General features: G+C 36.9%; 1 protein-coding gene across 1 annotated transcript in view; it reads right to left on the bottom strand.

The window, feature by feature from the left end:
• The window catches only part of HTR2C (5-hydroxytryptamine receptor 2C), a 463,240-nt gene extending 452,563 nt beyond the window's left edge, over positions 1-10,677 (bottom strand). Inside the window, exon 1 of the mRNA XM_053700206.1 lies at positions 10,290-10,677. Coding sequence (XP_053556181.1) covers positions 10,290-10,677 — 388 coding nt within the window. The remainder of the gene's footprint in view (positions 1-10,289) is intronic.
• Positions 10,678-27,743: the final 17,066 nt, after the last annotated feature.

The following is a 27,743-nucleotide window of genomic DNA, read 5'->3' as shown; positions in this document are numbered from 1 at the left end:
TGGAGCGAGAGAGAGCGCAAAAGAGAGGGGGGGAAAGAGAGCAAAAGAGAGGGGGAGAGAGAGCAAAAGAGAGGGGGAGAGAGCAAAAGAGAGGGAGGAGAGAGAGCAAAAGAGAGGGGGAGATAGAGCAAAAAAGAGGTGGAGCGAGAGAGAGCGCAAAAGAGAGGGGGGGGGAGAGCAAAAGAGAGGGGGGAGAGAGAGCAAAAGAGAGGGGGGAAAGAGAGCAAAAGAGAGGGAGGGAGAGAGAGCAAGGGGTGGGACTGCTGTACTGCAAAAATGGCCTGTGTGAATGGGCTTTAGGACTAGTATTAAAGGGACAGTCAAGTCCCAAAAAAACTTTCATTTTTCAAATAGGGCATGTAATTTTAAACAACTTTCCAATTTACTTTTATCAACAATTTTGCTTTGTTCTTTTGGTATTCTAGATGAAAGCAAACCTAGGAAGGCTCATATGATAATTTTTAAGCCCTTGAAGGCCGCCTCTTTTTTATTAGCTTTTCACAGCAGGGGAGACCTAGTTCATGTCAGCCATATAGATAACATTGTAATCACGCCAGTGGCTAGTGGCAGAAACTGCACTAATTGGCTAAAATGCAAGTCAATAGATAATAATTAAAAGTCATGTGATTAGGGGTGGTCAGAATATGCTTAGATACCAGTTAGTCACAGAAGTAAAAAGTGTATAAATATAACTGTGTTGGTTATGCTAAACTGGGGAATGGGTAATAAAGGGATTATCTATCTTTTTAAACAACAGAAATTCTGGTATTGACTGTCCCTTTAAATATATTTTTTACTATGCTGGTGTTAAATTGACCTTTTGATTTGGTAATAGTGTGACTTAATGGTAGATAAGAGGGGGAAAGAGAGCAAAAGAGAGGGGGGAGAGAGAGCAAAAGAGGGGGTAGAGAGAGCAAAAGAGAGGTGGAGCGAGAGAGAGTGCAAAAGAGAGGGGGAGGGAGCGCAAAAGAGAGGGGGGAGAGAGCAAAAGAGAGTGGGGAGAGAGAACAAAAGAGAGTAGGTATAGAGAGCAAAAGAGAGGGATGAGAGAGAAAGCAAAAGAGAGGGATGAGAGAGAGCAAAAGAGAGGGGGAGATAGAGCAAAAAAGAGGTGGAGCGAGAGAGAGCGCAAAAGAGAGGGGGGGAAAGAGAGCAAAAGAGAGGGGGAGAGAGAGCAAAAGAGAGGGGGAGAGAGCAAAAGAGAGGGAGGAGAGAGAGCAAAAGAGAGGGGGAGATAGAGCAAAAAAGAGGTGGAGCGAGAGAGAGCGCAAAAGAGAGGGGGGGGGGAGAGCAAAAGAGAGGGGGGAGAGAGAGCAAAAGAGAGGGGGGAAAGAGAGCAAAAGAGAGGGAGGGAGAGAGAGCAAGGGGTGGGGCTGCTGTACTGCAAAAATGGCCTGTGTGAATGGGCTTTAGGACTAGTATTAAAGGGACAGTCAAGTCCCAAAAAAACTTTCATTTTTCAAATAGGGCATGTAATTTTAAACAACTTTCCAATTTACTTTTATCAACAATTTTGCTTTGTTCTTTTGGTATTCTATCTAGATGAAAGCAAACCTAGGAAGGCTCATATGATAATTTTTAAGCCCTTGAAGGCCGCCTCTTTTTTATTAGCTTTTCACAGCAGGGGAGAGCTAGTTCATGTCAGCCATATAGATAACATTGTAATCACGCCAGTGGCTAGTGGCAGAAACTGCACTAATTGGCTAAAATGCAAGTCAATAGATAATAACTAAAAGTCATGTGATTAGGGGTGGTCAGAATATGCTTAGATACCAGTTAGTCACAGAAGTAAAAAGTGTATAAATATAACTGTGTTGGTTATGCTAAACTGGGGAATGGGTAATAAAAGGATTATCTATCTTTTTAAACAACAGAAATTCTGGTATTGACTGTCCCTTTAAATATATTTTTTACTATGCTGGTGTTAAATTGACCTTTTGATTTGGTAATAGTGTGACTTAATGGTAGATAAGAGGGGGAAAGAGAGCAAAAGAGAGGGGGGAGAGAGAGCAAAAGAGGGGGGAGAGAGAGCAAAAGAGAGGTGGAGCGAGAGAGAGTGCAAAAGAGAGGGGGAGGGAGCGCAAAAGAGAGGGGGAAGAGAGCAAAAGAGAGTGGGGAGAGAGAACAAAAGAGAGTAGGTATAGAGAGCAAAAGAGAGGGATGAGAGAGAAAGCAAAAGAGAGGGATGAGAGAGAGCAAAAGAGAGGGGGAGATAGAGCAAAAAAGAGGTGGAGCGAGAGAGAGCGCAAAAGAGAGGGGGGGGGGGGAAAGAGAGCAAAAGAGAGGGGGAGAGAGAGCAAAAGAGAGGGGGAGAGAGCAAAAGAGAGGGAGGAGAGAGAGCAAAAGAGAGGGGGAGATAGAGCAAAAAAGAGGTGGAGCGAGAGAGAGCGCAAAAGAGAGGGGGGGGAAGAGCAAAAGAGAGGGGGGAGAGAGAGCAAAAGAGAGGGGGGAAAGAGAGCAAAAGAGAGGGAGGGAGAGAGAGCAAGGGGTGGGACTGCTGTACTGCAAAAATGGCCTGTGTGAATGGGCTTTAGGACTAGTATTAAAGGGACAGTCAAGTCCCAAAAAAACTTTCATTTTTCAAATAGGGCATGTAATTTTAAACAACTTTCCAATTTACTTTTATCAACAATTTTGCTTTGTTCTTTTGGTATTCTAGATGAAAGCAAACCTAGGAAGGCTCATATGATAATTTTTAAGCCCTTGAAGGCCGCCTCTTTTTTATTAGCTTTTCACAGCAGGGGAGAGCTAGTTCATGTCAGCCATATAGATAACATTGTAATCACGCCAGTGGCTAGTGGCAGAAACTGCACTAATTGGCTAAAATGCAAGTCAATAGATAATAACTAAAAGTCATGTGATTTGGGGTGGTCAGAATATGCTTAGATACCAGTTAGTCACAGAAGTAAAAAGTGTATAAATATAACTGTGTTGGTTATGCTAAACTGGGGAATGGGTAATAAAGGGATTATCTATCTTTTTAAACAACAGAAATTCTGGTATTGACTGTCCCTTTAAATATATTTTTTACTATGCTGGTGTTAAATTGACCTTTTGATTTGGTAATAGTGTGACTTAATGGTAGATAAGAGGGGGAAAGAGAGCAAAAGAGAGGGGGGAGAGAGAGCAAAAGAGGGGGGAGAGAGAGCAAAAGAGAGGTGGAGCGAGAGAGAGTGCAAAAGAGAGGGGGAGGGAGCGCAAAAGAGAGGGGGGAGAGAGCAAAAGAGAGTGGGGAGAGAGAACAAAAGAGAGTAGGTATAGAGAGCAAAAGAGAGGGATGAGAGAGAAAGCAAAAGAGAGGGATGAGAGAGAAAGCAAAAGAGAGGGGGGAGAGAGAGCAAGGGGTGGGACCGCTGTACTGCAAAAAATGGCCCGTGTGAATGGGCTTTAGGACTAGTATTAAATATATTGTTTACTATGCTGGTGTTAAATTGACCTTTTGATTTGGTAATAGTGCGACTTAGTGGTAGATAAGAGGGAGAGAGAGAGCAAAAGAGAGGGGGGAGAGAGCAAAAGAGAGGGGGAGAGAGAGCAAAAGAGAGGGGGAGAGAGAGCAAAAGAGAGGTGGAGCGAGAGAGAGCGCAAAAGAGAGGGGGAGAGAGCGCAAAAGAGAGAGAGGAGAAAGAGCAAAAGAGAGGGGGGGAGAGAGAGCAAAAGAGAGGGGGGAGAGAGAGCAAAAGAGGGATGAGAGAGAAAGCAAAAGAGAGGGATGAGAGAGAAAGCAAAAGAGGGGGGAGAGAGAGCAAGGGGTGGGACCTCTGTACTGCAAAAAATGGCCCGTGTGAATGGGCTTTAGGACTACTATTAAATATATTGTTTACTATGCTGGTGTTAAATTGACCTTTTGATTTGGCAATAGCGCGACTTAATGGTAGATTAGAGAACATGTTGTGTAAGGCACCACTGGAGACTCTTTCAGTATATTGACCTAAAGCTTCAAATATACACTGACATCTGCACAGTCAATACATGTGTTTTCAGATGAATTCTTCATTGTGAAAAAAAAAAATATATATATATATAATAATTAACATTTTAAGGTTAACCTAAAGAGTAAGCTGGATAAGTGCACTTGTTCCAGAGATTACACAATGTGCACCGTTTTACAGGAGACAAGCAGCCTCACAAACAGTTTAACGTTACTTCATTATGTTCCAGGATTTATATTTTTTAACTACATTTCATGATGTTATGCAATAATTATACAGTATAGTTTTTAGTTGGCCATGTTAACTGGCAATCCTTTTTTGTTAATTAAAACATAATTTGCACATATCACCATGGCTCCATATATATATATTAGTTCATCCAATATATGCTCATGAGCTAGTTCAGCAGAATTTGTTATTGAAAATATGTTCACCTGTTATTTTCTAGGGCAGTAGGGGAGAAGGTGGACAGCAAATTAAACTTAAATAGCCGTTTCTGCCTTTAAAGTATTGGTTTGAGGCAACAAAATATTTTGATTGATATATTAATTTTTTTTTCATTAAAATGACTAATCAGTAATCATTTTCAGATGTGTGCAACAAAATTAGTCATTTTTTATATTCTTCTGGATCTAAATACAGATGTCTTATAGACAGAAAGACAGACAGACCGACAGAATGATATATGGGCATTTAATGTGTCTGATTTCATGTCTTAGCTAGCTGAATATTTACATTTTTATCAGAGAAACCTGTTAGAGCTGAATTAAATACAGTACAACTAACCAGTAAAGAATGCTACACTATACAAGCTTGATTTACATTTATAAATTGTGTTAGCTTTGTAATATATAGTTGACAGAAAACATTATCAAACGCGGGTTTTTCTGTTGGTTTGCCTGCCAGTCATTTATTAAATCATTTGAAAGTATTTGCCACCCCCTTAACTACTCATGCACCTAAATGACAGAGGGATTAATGATGTTACCTCTGTTGCAACAATTTTGTAAAATGATAAATGAATGCAGACAAAAAAACTTATATAAATCATAATGAAAACCACATACCCGTATATCAAAGTATCTCATGGCAACTGTTACATCATTATTTAGATATTTAGCAAGAATTTTAAGTTTTCACATGTGTACTGCTCTGCTCTGTACAAATCTATGTAAAACAAGCTGTATGTACTAGTGTTACTTTAAGGTGTAAAATACTACAGTTGCATTTGCCCACACAAAACAGAAAGTGAAAAATAACATTAATATGCAGAAACATAAGAATAATGTGAAATCTGAAAATCTGAGAAATAAGTTATTTTATATTTTACTGAACATTCACAGGGAAAGAAAGAAAGAAAGAAAGAAAGAAAGAAAGAAAGAAAGAAAGAAAGAAAGAAAGAAAGAAAGAAAGAAAGAAAGAAAGAAAGAAAGAAAGAAAGAAAGAAAGAAAGAAAGAAAGAAAGAAAGAAAGAAAGAAAGAAAGAAAGAAAGGCAGGTCACATTGAATTTTAAAGAAGGTAAATATTTTCTGACTAAATCCAAAATCCTGTGAAACAAATGTGCAAAAGGGTTGGAATACCTCTAATGATGGTTCTCAAAGAAACCCCCTCTAAAAAAATCAGCTTGCCTAGTTTTAAGGTCATTTAAGGGACTGGTTTAAAATAATTGATCTGAATTATAGATAAAGGAATATGAATTTATTTGTGGGATTTAGACATTTAACAAAAAAAATCCAATTTACTTCTATTATCAAATTTGTTTATTTCCCTTGGGAGGGGTCTGGAACACTACATGGCAGGAAATAGTGCTGCCAATTAGAGCTCTTGCAAATAGATAACATTCACACAAAACTGCTGCCATATAGTGCTCCAGAAAATGGGTCGGCTCCTAAGCATACATCCCTGCTTTTCAACTAAATTTACCAAGAGAACAAAGACAATTTGATAACAGAAGTAAATTAGAAAGCTGTTTAAAATTGCATGCTCTGTCTAAATCATGAAAGAATAATTTTGTGTTTCATATCCCTAATTTTACATAACACAACTACAGTTCTGTCTATGATTAAGGGCTTGATTAGCCGAAACAAATGAGACAGCCATATATGATTGTATTTTATTAATTTGGATGTCATGTAAAGTTTGTTTTAAACTATTTTGAATAATGATGTTATGGATCTTAGCTGTTCCTTTTTTTGAAAAAGCAAACACGTTAACATCATATCACTAAAATAAAAATGTAAACATTCAAGGATTTTGAAGTCTCCAAGCTAACTTAAATCCATTTATAAACCAATATGATTCTGTACTGCTTCCCATAAAAACAAACAAAGAGGTTTTAAATTATTTTGGAAAATAACATTTTGGAATAGAGCTATAGGGAGAAGTGTAAGCAGGGCTGCCATCAAGGGGTGACAGAGGTGACTCATGTCAGGGGTCCAATAGGAAAGGGGCGCCCCATGAGGCAAGAACAACTTTTAAAAAAAAAAAAAAATACATTTTTGGCAGCCATCAGTGGGTACTACAGCAGAGTGCTATTGAGCGTGGGAAATGTTATTACAAGGAGTAAAGCATTAGCATTTGAGAGGATTTCTGAGTGTGCACTAAACCTCTATGCACAGTGTGAGACAGACTTGGCACTTGGTTTGTACAGTGTGTGCCTGAGTCAGATGGCAGATCACTTTCATTTGCAGAGGAGGTAGGACTTACTTAGTAAATGTTTTTTTATGTCTTTGTGCAATTTCAGATTGTAACTTCAGTGTGGTAGTAGTTGTATGGTGGGGCCAGGGGTCCATAAAAACACATTTTTTTTTATCAATATGTAGCAGTGTATTTATGATTTTTTGACAATGCTGTAGAAATTCTATATTTAAAGCCATGTAGAAATGTTTCCTCCTCAATACACAAATGGTAGGTGACCTTTTTAAAAAGATATGAGTTTTTTTATTTTTTATTAATATATATTTTACTGTAATCACATTCCAGTTTACTGCCCCTTTATGCAAGGACTTTCCAGATGCAAGGAGGCATTTTGTCTAAGATTTTTACATCTGCATAAAATGTTACTCTCAGACTAAGATTGCTCAGTGTTTGAAATGAGACAGGTTAACTTAACACTGTTCAGTTTACACTACAGCTGACTTAATTTTTAAATACATACAAACAAGCCTAAATCCTGCATTTAACCAGATCCAATGGTATGAGACTGAGTACCACAGCTTATGGTTCCACCAAGACCATATAGAGTACAGCATTTTCCAAATACATAAGTACAGCTGACAGATGGGAACATTTGTACACCATATTTGAAGTGGTGCTCTTGGTTGGTGGAAAATGGGAAAAAACAAAAAAACATATGTCAACCTTTAAAAAGTACTTTTCTTCATCTAGCCATCTACCCAGATCATTAATGTACAATTTTAAATTCACAGAATTATTTTTGCTTGCACATTTACAAATATGATTCTTTAAAAAGTGATCTCTTCATTTCTGCAAATTTTTTTATCATGCATGTCACATACTGTTGATTTAGGAGATGCAATGTGCAGAAATGTTACCTCCTGTGAGTGTTTCTGTGGGTGTCTGTGTTTATGTCTTTGTGCTTTTGTTTGTGTCTCTATGAGTGTGTATGTATTTTTTTGTGGGTGTGTATGTCTTTGTGCATTTTCTGTGGATGTCTGTGAGGGGTGTGTGCGTATATCTTTGTGCTTTTCCTATGGGTGTCTCTGTTAGGGTGTGTGTATGTATGTCTTTATGTATTTTCTCTGGATGCCTCTGTGAGGGTGGGTGTGTATGTATGTATGTCTGTTTTCTGTGGATGTCTCTGTGAGGGTGTGTGTGTATGTCTGTGTTTTCTGTGGGTTTCTGTGAGAGTGTGTATATGCATTTGTGTGTTTTCTGTGGATGTCTCAGTGAGGGTGTGTGTATGTATGTTTTTGTGTGTTTTATGTGGTTGTCTCTCTGTGTGTGTATGTCTTTGTATGTTTTCTGAGGCTGTCTCTGTCAGTGTTTCCTTGGGTGTATGTGCAAGTTTCTGTTTGAGTTTGTGTTTGTATGTGTGTGTCTGTGTGTGTCCATTGTCTATTCCTTTTTAGGGCATTTTGACCTTAGTACTGAGTATTCACATCTTTCTACAGACTTTGAGACTAATGAGACCTTTCCGGAAGTCACCAATCCACCATTTAACCTTTCATTTATTGTTTAGGCCATTCAGGGCCCTTCCTTTCAGCCCCTGCATGCTGTTGTCATCATTTAGTTGGCATCTTCCTTGACTAAAAGATAATCAGAACTCCATATTTTGTTTTGTATATCTCCTTTTTTGACAAAACTTTAGTGTACCTCATTACTTGTCAGGTCAATGTAAACAAGTGCTGAGTGTCTGTCTGTTTGGGTGTCTGTGTCTGAGTGTGTTTGTGTGTTTCTTTGTGTGTCTGCTAGAATGTCTATATGTGAATCCTTATGTGTGAGTGTGTGTTTCAGTGTATGAGTGTGTCTGTGTGTATCTGTGTTTGTGTGTTACTACCTTTACAATATTTCCAAGTTTGATTAAACTTAAAAATAAAGTGCATATACGTTTTAGTCACTTGGTCAAAAATTGCACATGTCAAAGGGGGGGGGGAGGGTGGCCTGATCAACAGTTAAGTTAGGGGCCCCAAATTTCTAGTGGCGGCCCTGAGTGTAAGGGGGATAGATAATAAAGTAATGCTGGGTTTAAACAAGAGAAAAAAAGCAGACAAAATATGGTGTTAGAGGGACATGGCTAAACAAAGCAGGAGGTTTTGTCAGTGAAGATAAAGAAAGTTAAACTATAGAATATTAGTATATTCTACATTAATCTGCCTAGGTGGTGGATGATTCGGACAAGTATATATGGGAACCTGTCTAATTTTAAGCTGAAACATAATAAAGTAATTAGCATATTATAAAGCTTACATGATAAAATAAGCACAAAACAAAGAAAGTTTATACCCACATACATAATTTATCACAGTCCCATTCTATTTCAATTGAATGTTTAAAAATATAAAATTTCATAAGCAGATATTTTTCCCCTATAAAATAAATGATCAATATTTTATATTTTCTTTTGAAAATTATAAACCTTCTAGGAATTTTAAGGAAAAACAAACTGAGAGACACCAAGCTCTATAACAACTATTAATTCTGGTCCATAAATCAAAACACTGTCTAAGATTACATAATATAAAGTCATTTTCACCAACTACTTTTCAAAACAATATAACCAGATGTAGATATGTATATGTTCAAATAAAGCATTGAGTATTATTTTGCAGATGTTTCAATTCATCAGAATTTCTTAAATACGATATGTTCAGTTACATCCAAAAGGCTAACTCAGTTGTTCTTATGAAATTATTTTTAGGGTCCTTACTATTTTGTCCTTACTATTTCATATACTACTATCATCATCCCTACTAGACCATTAATAACAAAAGCATAAAAGGTAAATGCCTTAGAACCATTAATGTAAATATTTAAATAATACTCAAAAACATTTTAATGTTGCAATATCATTACCATGCTACAGATTATAACTCTGCAATGATGGGCATTATAGCAAAATTATGATATACATTTTCTCTTATACCAGAACATCAAGATCCAAACGTAAACATTTAATAATAATTATAATAATAATAATCATGATAATAATAATAACACTATAGTTAGATAAATAGATAGATATACTTTATGTCAAGAATTACATAGATAGACATAAATATGATAAAATCCCAAACACAAAGGGGAACTTGAACAACCAGAAAGTAGTCAAATTCAGACAACATATTTCAAAGAAATTATGTAGAATCATTTGTTTATTGCAAAATATTGAAAGAAAAAAAAAAAAAAAAAAAAAAAATTCTGGAAATTTTACATCTGCAAAACGCACATAACCTAGCTATCTGCCTGTAGTTGACTGCAGTTTTAAGAAGAATTTGTAGATGGTAGAAAATATGTTTTTACAACTTTGTTCACTGAAAAGTGAGCCACTTGGACACAAAAATGGTTATACATCCTATCAGAATGCAAAGGCACTCAAAGATAATTCAAGTTGACGTAAGCGAAATAAAACCTTTATCGCTTTGGTTCCTCATGACTGATTGTACCTAAAAGTACATTACCAATCACTTGAAACCTTTGCACTTTATGCTACGATTACTACAAAATAGAATTGTACTTTTAAACACAATGAAAAACAAAATAGAATATAAGACCACATTTGTGCAAGTTTATATTCCAAATGGATTAAATGAAATGCTACTATCATTTAAAAAAAATCTCGGAATTCTACAATTGCATTATAATAAAAAATATATATATATGTTTGCAATGTTACTTACCATACAAAATTGTAACTAGCGAAACTGGCATTACTAAGATGCCCACCAGCATATCTGCAACAGCCAGAGACATTAGGAAAAAATTGGTTGCATTTTGTAGCTTCTTTTCAAGAGATACAGCCATGATCACAAGGATGTTTCCTCCAATAGTAAGAATAATGATGACCAAGGTCAAGAGTGCAGACCAGTTCTTGTCTGCAATTGATGAGGAAGAAACCTCATCTACATCTGATGCATTGAATGGGTCCAACACAGATAAGCTCTGGTTCAGAGTCACATTGCTGTTGATATGCCAGGCCATCAGTCCATTGTGTATACTTATATCTAAAGTGACAGAAACTGTAATAAGACCAATTAGCATCCCAGTGCCACTAAAACTGTTTGTCATATGAAGTTGTTTATACCTTCTTGTGCTTCAAGGATAGGTTCAGATCAGGGGTGCGAACAGTCATTTAAAATATAGTTCTCTACTGTACATACAAGCAGTATTTTGGTCTTACATAATGTCCTCAGCTTTACTGCAGAGTTCTTCTTATTTCCCTTTGAAAGTAGACTAGATGACAACTGATTTGTGACCCAGAAGGACAGAAGTGTTGGCAGAGTCCACTTCATTCTTATATTAAGCATTCTGTAAAGATAAACAAATATATAGATATATCCTTGTCATTAGTTCACAAAAATGCAAAAATGTTCCCACATTTTGGCACATTTTCAACAAAATACATTATAATGTGAAAATAACATGGTGTTAGTTATGCAGAACTCAATTCTTCTAGATTTATTTAGTTTTGTGTAGAAAATGATAGCTAGCTAGCAACCTAGATAAATAGATAGATAGATGATAGATAGATTAATCTAATCTGTCTGCCTAATTATCTGTTCGAATGCTACATATTTATTATCTATCTATCTATCTATCTATCTATCTATCTATCTATCTATCTATCTATCTAAGGGTGTTACAACAATTAACACCACTTGAATCTGATTTAATGGCACATTGAACCAGTATGATTTTTTTATTTGTGTAATTTGAGAGGCTAGTTATGGGGGATTTACACACGATGATGGGTGTGAATTAGTAGAATAGGGTTATCAATGGGGTGAATGCATGGGGCTAAATTTAGTTGTGGGTTATTTGCAATGGGTAAGGAGATCATGTTCAGGGGTTGGTTTTACTATAGTGGAATTTGTACATTTTTTCCATTCGTAAACTGTGTGGGGAAGTGGTTGATAATGTGGGGATTGTGTAGGGTGTGCTTAAAGGAGATTTGTATTCAGGGAATCACAGTTAGGATACTGGTAGTGTTAAAATCAGTGATGGGGGTCATGGTTAGGGTTAATTGTTTTGAGGGGGAATTTGAGTGGTGGTTAAAATGTTCCAAGCAGTTCAGTGCAGAAGATAATTTCTTCCTGGTCTTCCACATTTGATGTTGTATACATAAAACATTTGTATGACATCTATACCCAGTTTTACAGCTGCACATAAGAGCAACTGTCATAGGATACTAAAACTATGATGTTCACAGAAAATATTAATTGTAGATATTTCTTGGGACCTGCTGCAATGCTTGAGAAACTCAACTTTTAGTGAGTGATGGCTGATTCCCCACAGGTGGTACTATTGTGTATCAATGGCAGCTTGCAGAGGATGTAGTTAGTTACTCGTCTCCAGGGTTTCCCTTGTCTGCTAGATTTGCACTATAAATATCTACCCCAAAATGTCTTTACCTCTTTGCTACACTTCTACGGTAGAGAGCTACCCTGTATTTGTTTGTTCATTGTCATCTGATACCTTTTGCATCACAAAGATTCCTTCAAAATATTATATATATATATATATATATATATATATATATATATATATATATATATATATATATATATATATATATATATATATAGTAAAATGAAGAAAGGTCCAGACAGGGAGCTCAAAGCAAAAGGTGAATGTTTATTGACAAATACAGTATAAAAGCTTCTAAGATTATTATTACTGGGCAAATGGCTATGATTGGCAGCAGAAAAGGGGCTGGGGTGGGCGTCTGACGCGTTTCAGCTCCTTGGGAGCCTTAATCATAGACAGAATACTGCCCTAATGCCCTATTCTGACTGATATAGACTATGCTGACTTACTATTGGATAGCCTGACCTGCCTGTGTTACTGGTGGGCGTATACCTGCTCTGGAGAACTACCTGTGTAAGGTTGAATGCCTTATGCTACAGAATAGTAATTCTTTGACTTGTTTGCTTTATTATATATATGTATTTAGCCTTGCTAGTACCCTGATCACCATAAACTGATAAATTAATAGATAAATAAGTGAAAGAAAAAGGTGTATAAACTAATCTAATAATTGAGTTTCTGTATTCTTATATTTAATAAAGACTACTAATCTAATCGCATTGTATGATATATATGGACAAAATTTTGTTTGTAATCATACATTTTTGCTGCTTATTATAGAAGGTAGCAACTCAGTCATATTCAACTCTCACTAATTTTAAGTTGGTGAACAGTGGGTAATATGCTAGGTACTGGATACATATTTAAATAACCTTAGAGTGGTTTTTAGTTGGTAAACGGGAGGGCATGTAACCAATCACAACAACAACTGTATTATTGGATTCATCCTTTTATCTATACTGGCTTTATATTTTGCAAATCCAAATTTTATAATCTCATAATATAGTGATGCCCTCCTATTAATCAACTCTGATTCCTAATTCAAATAAACTGAAATGAAACTAACTAACTCAACTGAAAACATACACACGAAAGTATTTACATTTGTATATTTTAATACTTTGATACAGATAGAGACTTTACTCGATTACTTATTTGGATATTATATTATATGAAGATATAATATAATCGAAGACAGGTAAGGAGCAATCCGTTACCAGTGATTGATCAGATCCGTCTCAATGTTTAGACCGGATGGTTGCCGACTGCCTAGGGTGAAGATCCAGAACACCTCTTTGGCAAGGAGGTCCTTCAATCTATCTCCACCTCTAGGCTTCCTTTTTATCTGATCAATTACAGTCCAGGTGAATGTGCTTATATCTTTATTATGCTCATCCACAAAGTGTTTGGAGGCTCCAGTGGGTGTTATTCCCCTTTCGATGTCATTTAGGTGAGCACGAATCCTCTCCCTGGCTTCACGGGAGGTGCACCCTATGTATTGCTTCTGGCATAGGCTGCATGTAATCATATAGATCACGAAAGTCGATCTACAATTTGTGCATTGTGATAATGAGTACACTTTTTGTGTGGCCAGGGATTGGAAAAATTTACCAGTGGTGACATATCCGCAAGCCTTGCAGGTAGTGTTACCACATTTATAATGCCCATTCTGTGACAACCAACTGCTTTGTGGTCTTGATTTCTTGAGAATTGATGGCGAAATTTGATTACCGATGGTTGTATTTCATCTTGCTACGCAGAAGCAACCATTCTTAATATCCTCTTTAAGGAAATCATCTCCCAACAAATATTTTGCCAATAGAGTAGTATTGGGGACTATAGGTAGTCACAAAGGTGGGCTTCTGTCTAGCTTCCTTTGTTACTGTTCTAATCTCAAGGAGAGAGTTCCTATTGAGATGTTTGACATCATCTAGTGCTTTGTGCACCACATTGATGTCATATCCACGCTCCAACAACCTCTTGGTTAGTATTTCACTTTCTGCCAGAAAGCTATCATCCTCTGAGCAGTTGCGCCGAATTTGCAAAAATTGCCCTTTGGCTATTCCATAACTGGTATGCGGAGGATGATTGCTTCTGGCATGCAAGTAGGTGTTAGACGAAATTGGTTTGACATATAGTGAGGTGCTTACTCTGTTTTCCCCTGGAAGTCCAGTTAGAACTAGATCCAAGAATGGAAGCTCATTCTTCTCAAAAGTGAAGGTAAATTGTAATCCCACTTCATTGTTATTGAGATAGTTAACAAACATTTCACTGTCTGATTGTGTACCAGACCACACAAATAGGAGATCATCGATATACCTTTTATATCCGATGATAGATCAAAAAAATGGATTTTGGTCACTGTAGATATATTGGTGCTCCCAGTAGCCCATGAAGATGTTTGCATAGGCTGGGGCAAATTTGGCCCCCATGGCCGTGCCTCTCTTTTGTAGGTAATGATCACCCAAGAATTCAAAATAATTGTGTGTCAGTGAAAATTTCAATACTTGAAGAATGTAGCTTTTCAGGTTAGCCGAGTAATCACTAAATCTGTCAAGCATATATCGAGTGGCTAGTAGGCCTTGTTCATGTGGAATGGCCGAATACAGCCCCACCACATCAATGGCCAGCCATGACATATGGTCATCCCATTCGCAGGTACTCAATATATTTAGTAGGTGTTTAGTGTCCCTTAAAAAAGACGGTAGTTTGTACACCAGTGGTTGCAATAGTGATTCGAGCCAATTGCCCAAATTCTCAAGAAGTGACCCTATTCCTGAGACTATGGGCCGTCCCTTCACCTCCTCCAAGGACTTGTGTACCTTGGGGAGGTGATGGAATATCGGCACCACAGGATGTTTAGTATTCAGGAAATCAAAGGTATCATCATCTATTAAGCCTTGATACCTGCCATCATCTAGCAGGTCTAATAGTAGCGTTCCAAAAAGCCGTGTGGGGTCCCCCGGTAACTTTTCATAGACCTCATGGTCCTGAAGTTGTCTTTGTGCCTCGGAAATTTAATATTTACGGTCCAACACAACGACAGAGCCCCCTTTGTCGGACTGCTTCACTATGATGTCTTCTCTGTTCCGTAGTTTTTTCAAAGCCAATCTCTGACCCCTTGTCAGGTTGCTTTTTGTTACCTTTTGTTCCCGATCTAGTCTAACTAGATCTTCCTCCATGCGTCGTTGAAACGACTCCAGAGCAGTACCCCTACATTGAGTAGGGTAAAAAACTGACTTGGGCTTGAAGCCTTTATGAAAATCAATAGTCGCTTCCTCACTCAAGCCTTCCCTCTCCAATGTATAGAGACTTAAAAAGTCACTAGCCTCTGTTATGTTGAAATAATCATGTTGCGGGGTAGTGTCTGGAGCTATGGTACCTATATCCTCAGTGGGGTTGATTCTATAGAACTTATTTAGTGTGAGACTGCGAATGAACCTGTTCAAATCTAGCAGTGTATTGAAGACATTGAATTTAGTGGATGATACAAAATTAAGCCCTAAACTGAGCACTTCTTCCTCTGGTTTAGTTAGTGGGACACTGGATAAATTGATCACATTTGATCCCTGTATCTGTTGCCCTGCCTGCCTCTCCTTAGTGTGTATTGTTCCCTCTTTTGGCCCTGTCTGAGTATTCCTCTTCCTCCTCCTTCTTCTTGGCCTAGTGCCACTTGAAAAACCTGCTGGCCTACTTTAGGATCCACCTTAGGGGTAACCCTGTGCCTTTTTATATTTGTTACCCCTAGGTGGCTTTGGAGGATCTAACTGATTGGTGTTAACAAGTGCACCTATTGACTCATATGTTTGTGTGGAAGGTGTAGTATCAGGAAGTGGAATATTTGCATGGGTCAACTGGGGAATTGGAGGGGCTGTATGGGTTGTGACCACTGTCAACTGGCCGGATGCTCCACCATCATCTTCTGAGGACTGTTCGCTGGTCATGAAATTGACAAAGTCCTGCAAATCATCGTCCTCATTTGACTCAGGGTCAGTATCAGAGAAAGAAACTCGTTTTTGAGGCTTATTATCTCCTTTTCCCTGGAGCATCTTTTTATTTCCCTGTTTTCTTCTTGGGATATATATATATACTTGGCGAATAAATTATTCTATTTTATTCTACCATAACCAACAACCTTTAAACAAAATAGTTACCAAATAGTTTATGGAAATATGGGTACAGATAAAACTCCTAAAAATAAAAATTTGCATATTCGTCCATGCTTTAGATCAAAATAAATTGTTACTGATTTTGTCACATATTGAATACGGCAACCTAACCCCTTAATAGCCTTCCTAAACATCACCTCTCCCCCCATTGATCGATCATGAATGCTTTAGGTAGACTGATCCACCTAGGTCACTAATCTATATTAGCTGCCACACTCTGCCAGTCCCTACATTGGCTCGACCATGCACTTTAGAATGCAATTTAAAATATTAACCCTAAACTAATAAACAATCAGCACCCTTACTCCAAACTATATTTCCTCACTCTTCTCCAAATACTCCTGAACTGCCCTCTTCAGTCAACCTCTGACCTACGTCTCTCCACTCCAACTATTTCTGCTTCCCTCTCTCACCTCCAAGAATGGAGTTTCAGGTGCTCTTTAAAAATCCACCTATTAAGAGAGGCTTACCATCTCTCCTCTAACGGTTTTTAATCCTAACCAAAATAAATCTTAAGTTGCCTTGACTCAATGCTAAAACAGCAATTCAAGTGAGAAGCTATCCCAAACCCTATGTTTCTGAACCCTCAACCTGTAGACTGTAAGCACATTGAATCAGGACCCACCTCCTCCTTTACTAGTTCAGTCTGTATTTGTATCTTACCACAAATCTTTGTCGTTGTATAACCATACCTTTGTACCCAGTATTACAGAATTTTGCTGTGCTATACAAATAAATAATAATAATAATAATAATAATAATAATAAAATACTAAATAACATGAGAAATTAAATTAACTAAACTTCAAACTGAGATGTTAATTGAGCTTATTCATTAGATGTGTTATCTTTATGGGCTAGGCTATACATAATAACATGACTGTTTAGGCTCATGAGGTTGGAGAGGTTAGGACAGGTAACATTTGGTATGTCTAGCTACGTAATTCAAATTGAGGTTAAATTAATATTATAGTTGCTGAAGGGAGTGAATACAAATTATCTTAAGCCGTGGCAGACATGTTATTTACCTTAGCTGATCACTGCTTCCTTAATCAACGCTATACGTGAACTTTACAATCAGCATTTTTTAAAAAACAAAAACAAAAAAACAAGCTGTTTACAAAATAAGATATTCTTTTTTTATGGACACAATTAACCTAAAAAGCCATAATGATCCTGACATTTAGGTTTTTGCTATACTCTGATGAATCACAGAAACAATTTAAATGTGTGGGATTGTTGTATATGAAGAACACAGTTAAATCCACAGATAATTACTCCCCTAAGACATTAACAAATATGGAACATTTTTGAACAGAAGAAGTTAAAGATTTAAAAAGTTAGCATAATAACATAATGCAAGGATAAAAACCTTATTATTTTTCTCCTGGATTTGGACTTGTGCATTTCATACACACTTTTATACAATGCAAATGTATCAGCAAGCTATATAGACTATTTTACATATTCTGAAATATTGCATTTTTTATATTTGAATCTGTTGCAAAATATCTTACTGTGATAGCACACTAAAAATAATTTCAAAATCTCACCTTCAATAAACAAATATCTCAATACATAACATGCATCTGTTCCAAATATTTTTCTATGGCCATGTAAACATTGTGTTCATGTACAAACCAAAGGGATGTTAGCTTGCATGCATTATGTTGTATATTAGGTATTAGGTAGCTACCTTTCAGATCTGTTATATAGGAGATATACTTTATGGCATGACTGTTAAGTCCATGGTCCCTGCGGAACAAGATGTGCTCAACACAACGACCATATTAAACAAACTTTTTCCTGTACCTCCCTGTGTCTGCAGATCTGAAATGAAGCCTGAGAAAAATAAATATAAAGATTATGCAAGTACATGGACCTGCATGGGAGGAAGGAAGAGGTGGCAATTAACTCTTGTACTATGCAGTTTATATCCCATAAGATTTGCCTATTTTAACAGTATTATTGTAAGTTTATATTTGGGTTTTTTTGCACCCCACTCCAGAAAAACCTCTGTTGAAACCTGAGTTCAGGTAATAACTTAGAAATTGGGGGGTCCATGCAAAAATAAAATGGACAACAGAGAGCTAATGAGTGAAACATAAAGAAAAATCAAGAAAGAACAGTGATGAGTCTCCAGACCCTGTCCATCCACTTCCGGTTCTAGAATGGGGATATCCACCCCTTCCTGCACTCAGGCAACCAACACAAATAGGGCATGGGTTGCTAATCACCAAGTACGGTTTAACTCTGCATCAGCATGCCTACACAATAAGGCCTCTGAACCTTCAATATAGGCTTTCCATATAAATTCTCTCTGTAGTCAAAAAAAGCTTTTTTTATATTCCACTGTACTAAACATGCATTATATATAGCAGTATAATATACCTTTAAGAACTGCATTGTACAATAATGTCTGGGTCCCATACAGCCAACTAATGCACAGTTAGAGCCCTACCACTATTAATATTGGTAAGTCAACTATAATTCTCAAGCCACTCAAAAGGTTTTGCATTATGTTGTCATATTTACAAGAAATCAATCATTCTAAGTTCAAAATATAAATTTGCTTTAAAGGGACACTGAACCCAAAGTTTTTCTTCCGTGATTCAGATAGAGCATGAAATTTTAAGCAACTTTCTAATTTACTCCTATTATCAAATTTACTTTATTCTCTTGGTATCTTTATTTGAAATGCAAGAATGTAAGTTTAAATGCCGGCCCATTTTTGGTGAGCAACCTGGGTTGTCCTTGCTGATTGGTGGATAAATTCATCCACCAATAAAAATGTGCTGTCCAGAGATATCTGAACCAAAGAAAAGCTTAGATGCCTTCTTTTTCAAATAAAGATAGCAAGAGAGCGAATAAATATTGATAATAGGAGTAAATTAGAAAGTTACTTAAAATTTCATGCTCTATCTGAACCACAAAAGAAAAAAATTGGGTTCAGTGTCTCTTTAAGTTAGATAAGCATACTTAAATAGAACTTTAAAAAAATCTACATTTCTTAACTCCATTTATACAAATAGTTTACCTGCTTAGCATTTGTGTCAAGCAAGACAATATTTAACCATTTTCCTACAGCTGATTGTTGTTATCAAACATTTATAATAAACGTACACCCTAAATGTAAAACAAGTTATTCCACCATCTTTCCTTATTGATTGTCTCAAAGGCATTTATGGATTTATTGACATGCATATACGTTTCTATGTTGTTCTCAAGTTCCATGTTGTGTATATTATTCATGCTTTTTGAAAAATGTGTATTGTACTGTAATGTGCATTCAATTCATCTTCATACTTTAAATTTTTCAAAAATTTTCATCTGCTGCAGAAATGACTCTGACAATTTAAGGGACTTGAAACAATAAATCAATGCTAAATATTATAATGTATTTAAAGGAAATATGAGCCTGAGAATAATACCTAGCTGCATTTTTGTTTAAATCATGGCGATTGGACTATACTTATCAGTAGTGATGTCGCAAACTTAAAATTTTCCACCATTGAATTCAATAGGCAGACCTACAAGGACTCTTTCTGGCCACAATAGTGATGGAAAAGTTGTTTCAAGGTTACTAACACCTGGACTGTGGCATGCTGGGGTGGGATCCCTGGCAAAACTCCCATGTAAAATTACATAGTTTATGCAGGGCCTAAATCACCTAACATTCCCAAATTGTTTGCAATAACGTGCTTTAAAACATCAGTAATGATGTCGTATCTATCAGGTAGTGTAAGGGTTACGGCCGCATCACAGTGACAGAGCAAACTCCAAGTGTAACGCACAGCAATCAACCGCAAACAGTCCACTTGCAGAACCACGAGATAGGTAGATTTTAAAGATAGATAGATACATAGATTACATAGCTCAATCGATGCAATATACATATGATCGATACACTGTACATAGCTCAATAGATGCAATATACATTTGATAGATACGAATTACATCGATCAATAGATGCAATGTACATTTGATAGAAACGAATGTTATCAAATCAAAGATGCAATATACATTTTATAGATACGAATGACATCAACCAAAATATGTAATATACATTTTATAGATACGAATTACATCGATCAATAGATGCAATCTACATTTGATCGATACGTTTGATAGTTCGATCGATTTGATATATAAATAAATCGATTTGAAATATATATAATTTCCCTGACAGAGTATAACAATAAGACATGTGGTCTGTGATCCGTGGTGTGTAAAGTAGTACTATTCTTAACATTTTACTACAACCTGTTACTCCCCCTATCGGTTGAGGTCTATATGGCCTTCATTTTTGGAACCGGGAGATGGAAGAAGATGATTGTTCTGTCCTCCTACTTCAAATTTGTCAGAAACATAAGTGGCTGTCTCAAAACAGTCCGGACAGAAGATAGATCGATAGGATAGATAGATATACATAGATTGATAGTTAGATAGAATCGATAGAAGAAAAATAGATAGATTTTTTAGATATATAATTACCCTGATAAAGTCTAATAATTAAACATGCGGTCTTGGACCCAAGTAGGTTGTGTTAAGTAGTACTATTCTTCGCACTTTCAGCCCTTTAACTCCCCCTATTGGTAGAGGTCTATATGGCGGTTATGATTACCCTGACAAAGTATAACAACAAGACACGCGGTCTGGGACCCATGGTAATTTTGATGTGTTAAGTAAAACTATTCTTATTACTTGAATCCCTCTTACCCACCCTTTTGTTGGAGTTCTATATGGCCTGCATGATTAGCCTGACAAAGTATAATAAGAAAACATCTGGTCTGGGACCCATGGTAACTAGGTTGTGTTTAAGTAGTACTATTTTTAGAACTGTAATCCCTGTTACTCCCCCTATCAAGGGCGGTCTATATGGCCTGCATGATTACCCTGACAAAGTATAACAACAAGACACACGGTGTTGGACCCATGGTAACTAGCTTGTGTTAATTAGTACTTTTCTTAGCACTTTAATCCCTGTTACCCCCCTATCGGGGGAGGTCTATATGGCCTGCCTGATTACCCTGAAAAAATATAATAATAAGACATGCAGTCTGGGACCCATGTTAACTAGGTTGTGTTTTAAGTAGTACCATTCTTAGCACTTTAATCTCTGTAACTCCCCCTATTTGGGGAGGTCTATACGGCCTGGATGATTACCCATACAAAATATAAAAATAAGACATCTGCTCTGGGTCTTGGACCCATGGTAACTATGTTGTGTTAAGTAGTAATGTCCTTGGCATTTTAATAGCTGTTACTCACCCTATCGGTGGCGGTCTATATGGGCTGCATGATTACCCTTACAAAATATAATAACAAAACATGCGGTCTGGGACCCATGGTAACTAGTTTGTGTTAAGTAGTAATTTCCTTTGCATTTTAATACCTGTTAGGGGAGGTCTATATGGCCTGCATGATTACCCTTACAAAATAAAATAACAAAACATGCGGTCTGGGACCCATGGTAACTAGGTTGTGTTAAGTATTACTCTTCTTAGCATTTTAATACCTGTTACTCACCCTATCGTGGGAGGTCTATACGGCCTGCATGATTACCCATAAAAAAATATAATAAGACATCTGCTCTGGGTCTGTGACCCATGGTAACTAGGTTGTGTTAATTAGTACTGTTCTTAGCATTTTAATACCTGTTACACCCTTTTGGGTGAGGTCTATATGGCCTGCATGATTACCCTGACAAAGTATAACAACAAGACACGTGGTGTGGGACCCATGGTAACTAGCTTGTGTTAATTAGTACTGTTCTTAGCATTTTAATACCTGTTACTCACCCTATCGGGGGAGGTCTATATGGCCTGCATGATTACCCTTACAAAATAGAATAACAAGACATGCGGTCTGGCACCCATGGTAACTAGATTGTGTAAAGTAGTACTCTTCTTAGCATTTTAATACCTGTTACTCACCCTATCGGGGGAGGTCTATATGGCCTGCATGATTACCCTAACAAAATATAATAATAAGATATATGCTCTGGGACCCATGGTAACTTTGTGTTAAGTAGTACTGTTATTAGCATTTCAATACCTGTTACTCACCCTATTGGTGGAGTTCTATATGGCCTGCATGATTACCCTTACAAAATATAATAACAAAACATATGCTCTGGGACCCATGGTAACTAACTAGGTTGTGTTAAGTAGTACTGTTCTTAGCAGTTTAATACCTGTTACAACAACGAATGGTGGAAGGTCTATCTGGCCTTCATGATTAGCCGCACCCAAACCCAAAAAAAAGCCAAGCGGTCTTAGACTAACACCCATGGCTAACTCGGTTGTTTCAATTAGTACTATTCTTAGCACTTTCATCCCTGTTACTTTCAGGCCTCTTGGGGGTGGTCTACATGGCCATCATGATTAGCCTAACAAAATACTACAATCCAACCTTTGCTCAGTCTTCATAGGCCCTTCATTGGCTGTATTTTGGTAGTACTGTTCTTTTATTTTTTTTTTTTTATTTTTTTTAAATATTTTATTGGTGAAGTACATCATTTCGTACATAAAAAGACATAACATTCATCGTTGTATCTGAATATGTATGTAACATTTGTGAAAACATCTTTTATGAAATTAAATATGCCAAGAAAACAAAAGGAAATAAAGATAATCATTTATCTGAAGACAATTTTTTCAACTTTCATACTCTGCCTTCTAGTACTTCACATTTTATATCATTTCTGAGAAAAAGGAAAATCAAATAACAAAATAGGGATAAATCGAAACAAACAAACAAATAAACAAAAGAGGAGAGAAAGAAGAAGGGAAAAAAAAAAAAAAAAAAAAAAAAAAAAAAAGAAGAAAAGAAAAACAATTGTTATCTTGACCCCTGCCATTCCCCCGGGGCCCCCTCCCAGCCCCGCTGACCATTCACACTTCATCTATTTTGATCTTCTATCCACTGCCGCGGGAGGATCTCCCCCGCGACTAGTGAAAGGAACGCTACAGAATTTGTCAGAGGGGTGATAAATTGTTTCTGAGATGCCAATGGCCACTTTTGAATTAACTTTAGCCATTTCCCGAAATATCTCTTGAGATATTTCTCTGATACTAACTTTTTGTCGTATAGTTCTATCCTCATTTGTAGTCTAATTGCACTTGTGAGTTCAGCTATACTCGGGGCACTTATTGACTTCCATTTCTTGAAGACTAACATGCGGGCCGCTAGGATAACGGTATTAATCAACTGCTGGTCCCCATAACATGTCTGATCATGGCACAAAAAAAAGATCTCTCTGGGGGTAAATTCGCAGCCTTGCTGCAAATGTCTATTCAACCAAAAATTGGCTTTCCCCCAGAATTGTCTAATCTTGGGGCACGACCAGAGACAGTGCAACATATCTGCCTTATCAGCACAGCACTTGAAACACCTATACCTTGATTCATCACGCACCCATTTATTCATCCTTTCTGGTGTTAAATAAAAATTATTTAATAGTTTCATATGAGCTTCCCTCCAACCCGTCTTAGTTGTAGTTGCCTCACATAGACTTAGACTCTTCTTTATATCAGATTCTTGTATATTAGTGAAATATCTTTGGAAGGTCTCTTTAATTCGAGATAAATGTCTATCCCCCAGTTTAGAATATAGGGCCTCATACCAAAAAGTGATTGATCTAACACCGGCTTTATATAGTTTGAGGCCTGGCTCTATCTCATGTAAGCTCCAATCTGGTATGCCTGAACCCATTAATGATGTTATGAAACTTCTGGCCTGGAGATAAGCAAAGAAATTATTTGAAGGAAGATTATATTTATCTGATATCACGCTATACAATTGAATTATATTACTGTCCAACCTAAGAAGCTGCGAGAAATATGTAATACCTTTAGTATGCCATTCTTTAAATACCCCATTATATATACCTGGAGAAAATGCGGGGGTCCCAATAATGGGTAGAAACCGGGATTTCTGGAAGTCTATTCCCATCATCTTGCAGTATTTCTGCCAAGCTAATACAATATTTGAAAATGTAATTAATTGTTTGATATTAGAGGGTAGTTTGGCGTATACATGGTGCAGAGCTGCTTTCAAGCTAAAGGGTGCAATTAAATCAGACTCCATGTCAAAATATGTGACATACTGTGCTTCCGTTAGCCAGTCCGCACCATATTTGGCCAACGTAACCCAATTATAGTATCTTAAATTTGGTAGGGCCATGCCACCAAATTTTTTAGGAATAGACAATTTCTCAATTGACAGGCGAGGTTTCTTATTGCCCCAGATGAATGATGTGCATGCTCGGTTATATAAAACTATATCCTTTTTATGAATAACCAGAGGTAAATTTTGTAACAGGAATAAGATCCGCGGAAACAAGATTGTTTTAATCAACATAATTTTTCCTGAAAGAGAGAGAAAAAGTATGTTCCACTTTTGGAATTCAACCTCTAGATTCGCAAACATTTTAGTATAATTTAAGCCATACCATTCCCCTGGATCTCTGCCTATGAACACCCCGAGATAATTTATTCTATCTACCTCCCTGAAGGGGTGACGCGTATAGCTATGTTTATTCTTGTTAATCCATAAAATCTCAGATTTCTGGGCATTGATCTTGTATCCAGTGAACTTACTAAAATGCATAATTATCTCCATACTTTTTGGAATATTTATACTGGAGTCTTTAATAAAAAGCATAATATCATCAGCATATAACGTTATAACTATATTCTGCTTGCCCAACTGAATACCCTCCATTTCTTGCCTAAGAAGTACAGCCAATGGTTCGAGCGCGAGGTTAAAAAGTAAGGGGGATAATGGGCACCCCTGCCGGGTTCCTCTCTGCAGAGTTATATATGGCGATAATTCACCGTTAACTAGAAGTTGTGACCTGGGTTCCTTATATATTAGTTTGATTGTATCAACAAAATTACCCTGGAACCCAAATTGGGCAAGAGAAGTAAGCATATGGTCCCATATAATAGAATCAAACGCCTTTTCTGCGTCTATCGTTATCAAGGCCATGTCTGGCAGGGAATGAGAGCCTCTACTGTAGATTTTATTATAATAGTAATCAAGTAAAGTAAGGACTCTACACATATTTTTTGCTGGGTTCCTAAGCGGCATAAAACCTGTCTGATCCGGGCTGATTAAATCTCCGATAACCAACTTCAATCTATTAGCTATGATGGACATGAATAATTTATAGTCTTGATTAAGCAGGGATATGGGTCTATATGAACCCATATCCTCTGGAGGTTTCCCTTTCTTGTAAATTAATGAAACTATTGAATCTGTAAAATATAATGAGTGTTTATTATTCTGTATATAGTACTTATTGAACAAACTACTTAACGTTTCTGCCATTTCCAATTTCATTATTTTATAATACTCTGCAGAGAGTCCATCCGGACCTGGGGCTTTCCCTGCTTTAGTCTTCTCTATGGCCGTAATTATATCTGCTATAGTTATTTCTAGGTTTAGTTTATCTAATGCGTCTTTCGTAATTTTCGGTAATTTAACTTTCTTCCAAAAATTCTGTTTAGCTATGTTGTCTATTATTCCCTGGGAATATATAGTCTGGTAATACTTAAAAAATGCTTCTCTAATTTCTGAGGCTTTTGTATAAGTCTCCTTTTTGTATTTTATTAGAGAGATCATATTCCTACTCTTCCTAAATTTCCTGATTTTAACCAAATGTTTAGCCGAAATTCCTTGGAACCCCTGAAAATAGCTTCTCGATTTAATATCTTCCAGTGCCCATTTATTATTAAAAAAGGCCTCCCGCTCTGCTTTAGCCTGTGTATACTTCTTCCATGTATTATTGCAGGGGTTATTTATATAGTTTCTATATGTATTTCGCAGCTGGTTAGATAGTTGAATCTCTCTGGCTAGCTGTTTCCTCTTAAGATTTACCATATATTTCTTAATGTCTCCTCTTAAGACCGCTTTCCCTGCTTCCCAGAATATTTCTATCTTATGACTGTATGTATTATTCAAATTTTGATATTCTCTCCATCTCCCTTTTAACCAGTTGCAGAAATGGCTATTATTTATCATATATCCTGGGAAGCTAAATGTGTTCACATGCGGCCCTTCCTGCACATTCAGTTTAAAATTGATACTAATAATTGCATGGTCTGATAATGTGAAGTCATACATCTGGGATATGATATCTATCTTCAATAGGTGCTCCTCTATTAAAAAAAGATCGATTCTAGAGAAGTTCCTATGTGATTTCGATTCACAGGAATATTCTCTCATATCTGGATGTTGTGTTCTCCAGATATCTTTTAACTTTAGTGATGCACAAAATTCTCTAAAAAATTTAGCCTCCTTCCTATATTTTGAAGCACTCTTTTGTCGAAACCTATCTATTTCAGGATGTAGCACCATGTTGAAGTCCCCTGATAATATTATATTCTGCCCTAAATAAGGGATTAATTTTTGCTTGATATTACCCCAGAATTCCCTATCGAATTCGTTCGGCCCATAAACATTGCAGATTGTCCATATTTTGTGTGCTGCTTCGATTTGAACAATCAAAAATCTGCCGGCTGTATCAATTTCTTTACTTATTACTTTATATGTAATTTTTTTACTGAATATAATTGCGACCCCCCGCTTTCTATGTGTGCATGGTGTTGCTATTATTTCATTCACCCAATTCGCTCTAAGTTTTACTATCTCATCTTCCTTTAGGTGTAGTTCCTGTAATAGTATTATGTCTGGATCTATTTTCTTGATTGATTTTAAAATACCTTTGCGCTTTGCTGGAGATGACACACCTCCAACATTCCAGGAAATGAAGTTTAAACTTCTACACATCTAAGAATTAAATTCGTCTTACTTCTAAGCCAGCCCGCCTCTAGAGGGGTACCCGGGGGGCGGGCGGGGAAGAGAAAAAAAAAAAAAAAAAAAAAAAAAAAAGGGGAGGGCAGGGGGAGAGCAAGAAGAAACGGGGAAAAAGGGGAAAACCACAACATATAACAAATAAAACCTGCATCCATTCACTACCCAAGCTTACTATATCTGTGCAGGCTGGTAATTTCCCTTCACTGCCATTCATTGTATATCTCTTTTGCTATCTTGATCTTAAATGTGCTGGTGTATTTGCCTAGTTACACCTTGATATTCTTTGTTTTACAGTATGTCCTAGCTTCTTCTGGGGTGTTTAACAGATTTTGCCCTTCTTTCTCTTCTATAATTAACCTTGCTGGATACCTGAGGCTAGCCTTTATACCTGCCTTAATAAGGGCTGAGCAATATGGTGACATTTCTCTTCTTCTAGCTGTCGTATCGGTAGAAAAGTCTTGGAATAATAGAACTTGTGTACCTACAATACTAAATGATTTAATCTTTCGGTATTGCTGCATAACCCTGATTTTATCTTGGAAACACAGGTATCTGATAACTATCATTCTAGGGCGTTTTTTATTATCTGCATCTGACCTACTTGGACCGACCCTGTGTGCTCTTTCTACCGCCAATTTATCTCCCTGTAATTCCAGGCCCAATAGCGTGGGTAACCTAGTGGAAGCAAATTGTATCAGGTCTGAAAATTCACTGTTTTCTGGCAAGCCCACCACCCTCACATTGTTTCGGCGCGATCTATCTTCAAGATCGTCAA

The sequence above is a fragment of the Bombina bombina genome, chromosome 1 (genome assembly GCF_027579735.1).
Source record: "Bombina bombina isolate aBomBom1 chromosome 1, aBomBom1.pri, whole genome shotgun sequence".
Taxonomy (NCBI): Eukaryota; Metazoa; Chordata; class Amphibia; order Anura; family Bombinatoridae; genus Bombina; species Bombina bombina.
This window is presented reverse-complemented; position numbering and strand designations above follow the sequence as displayed.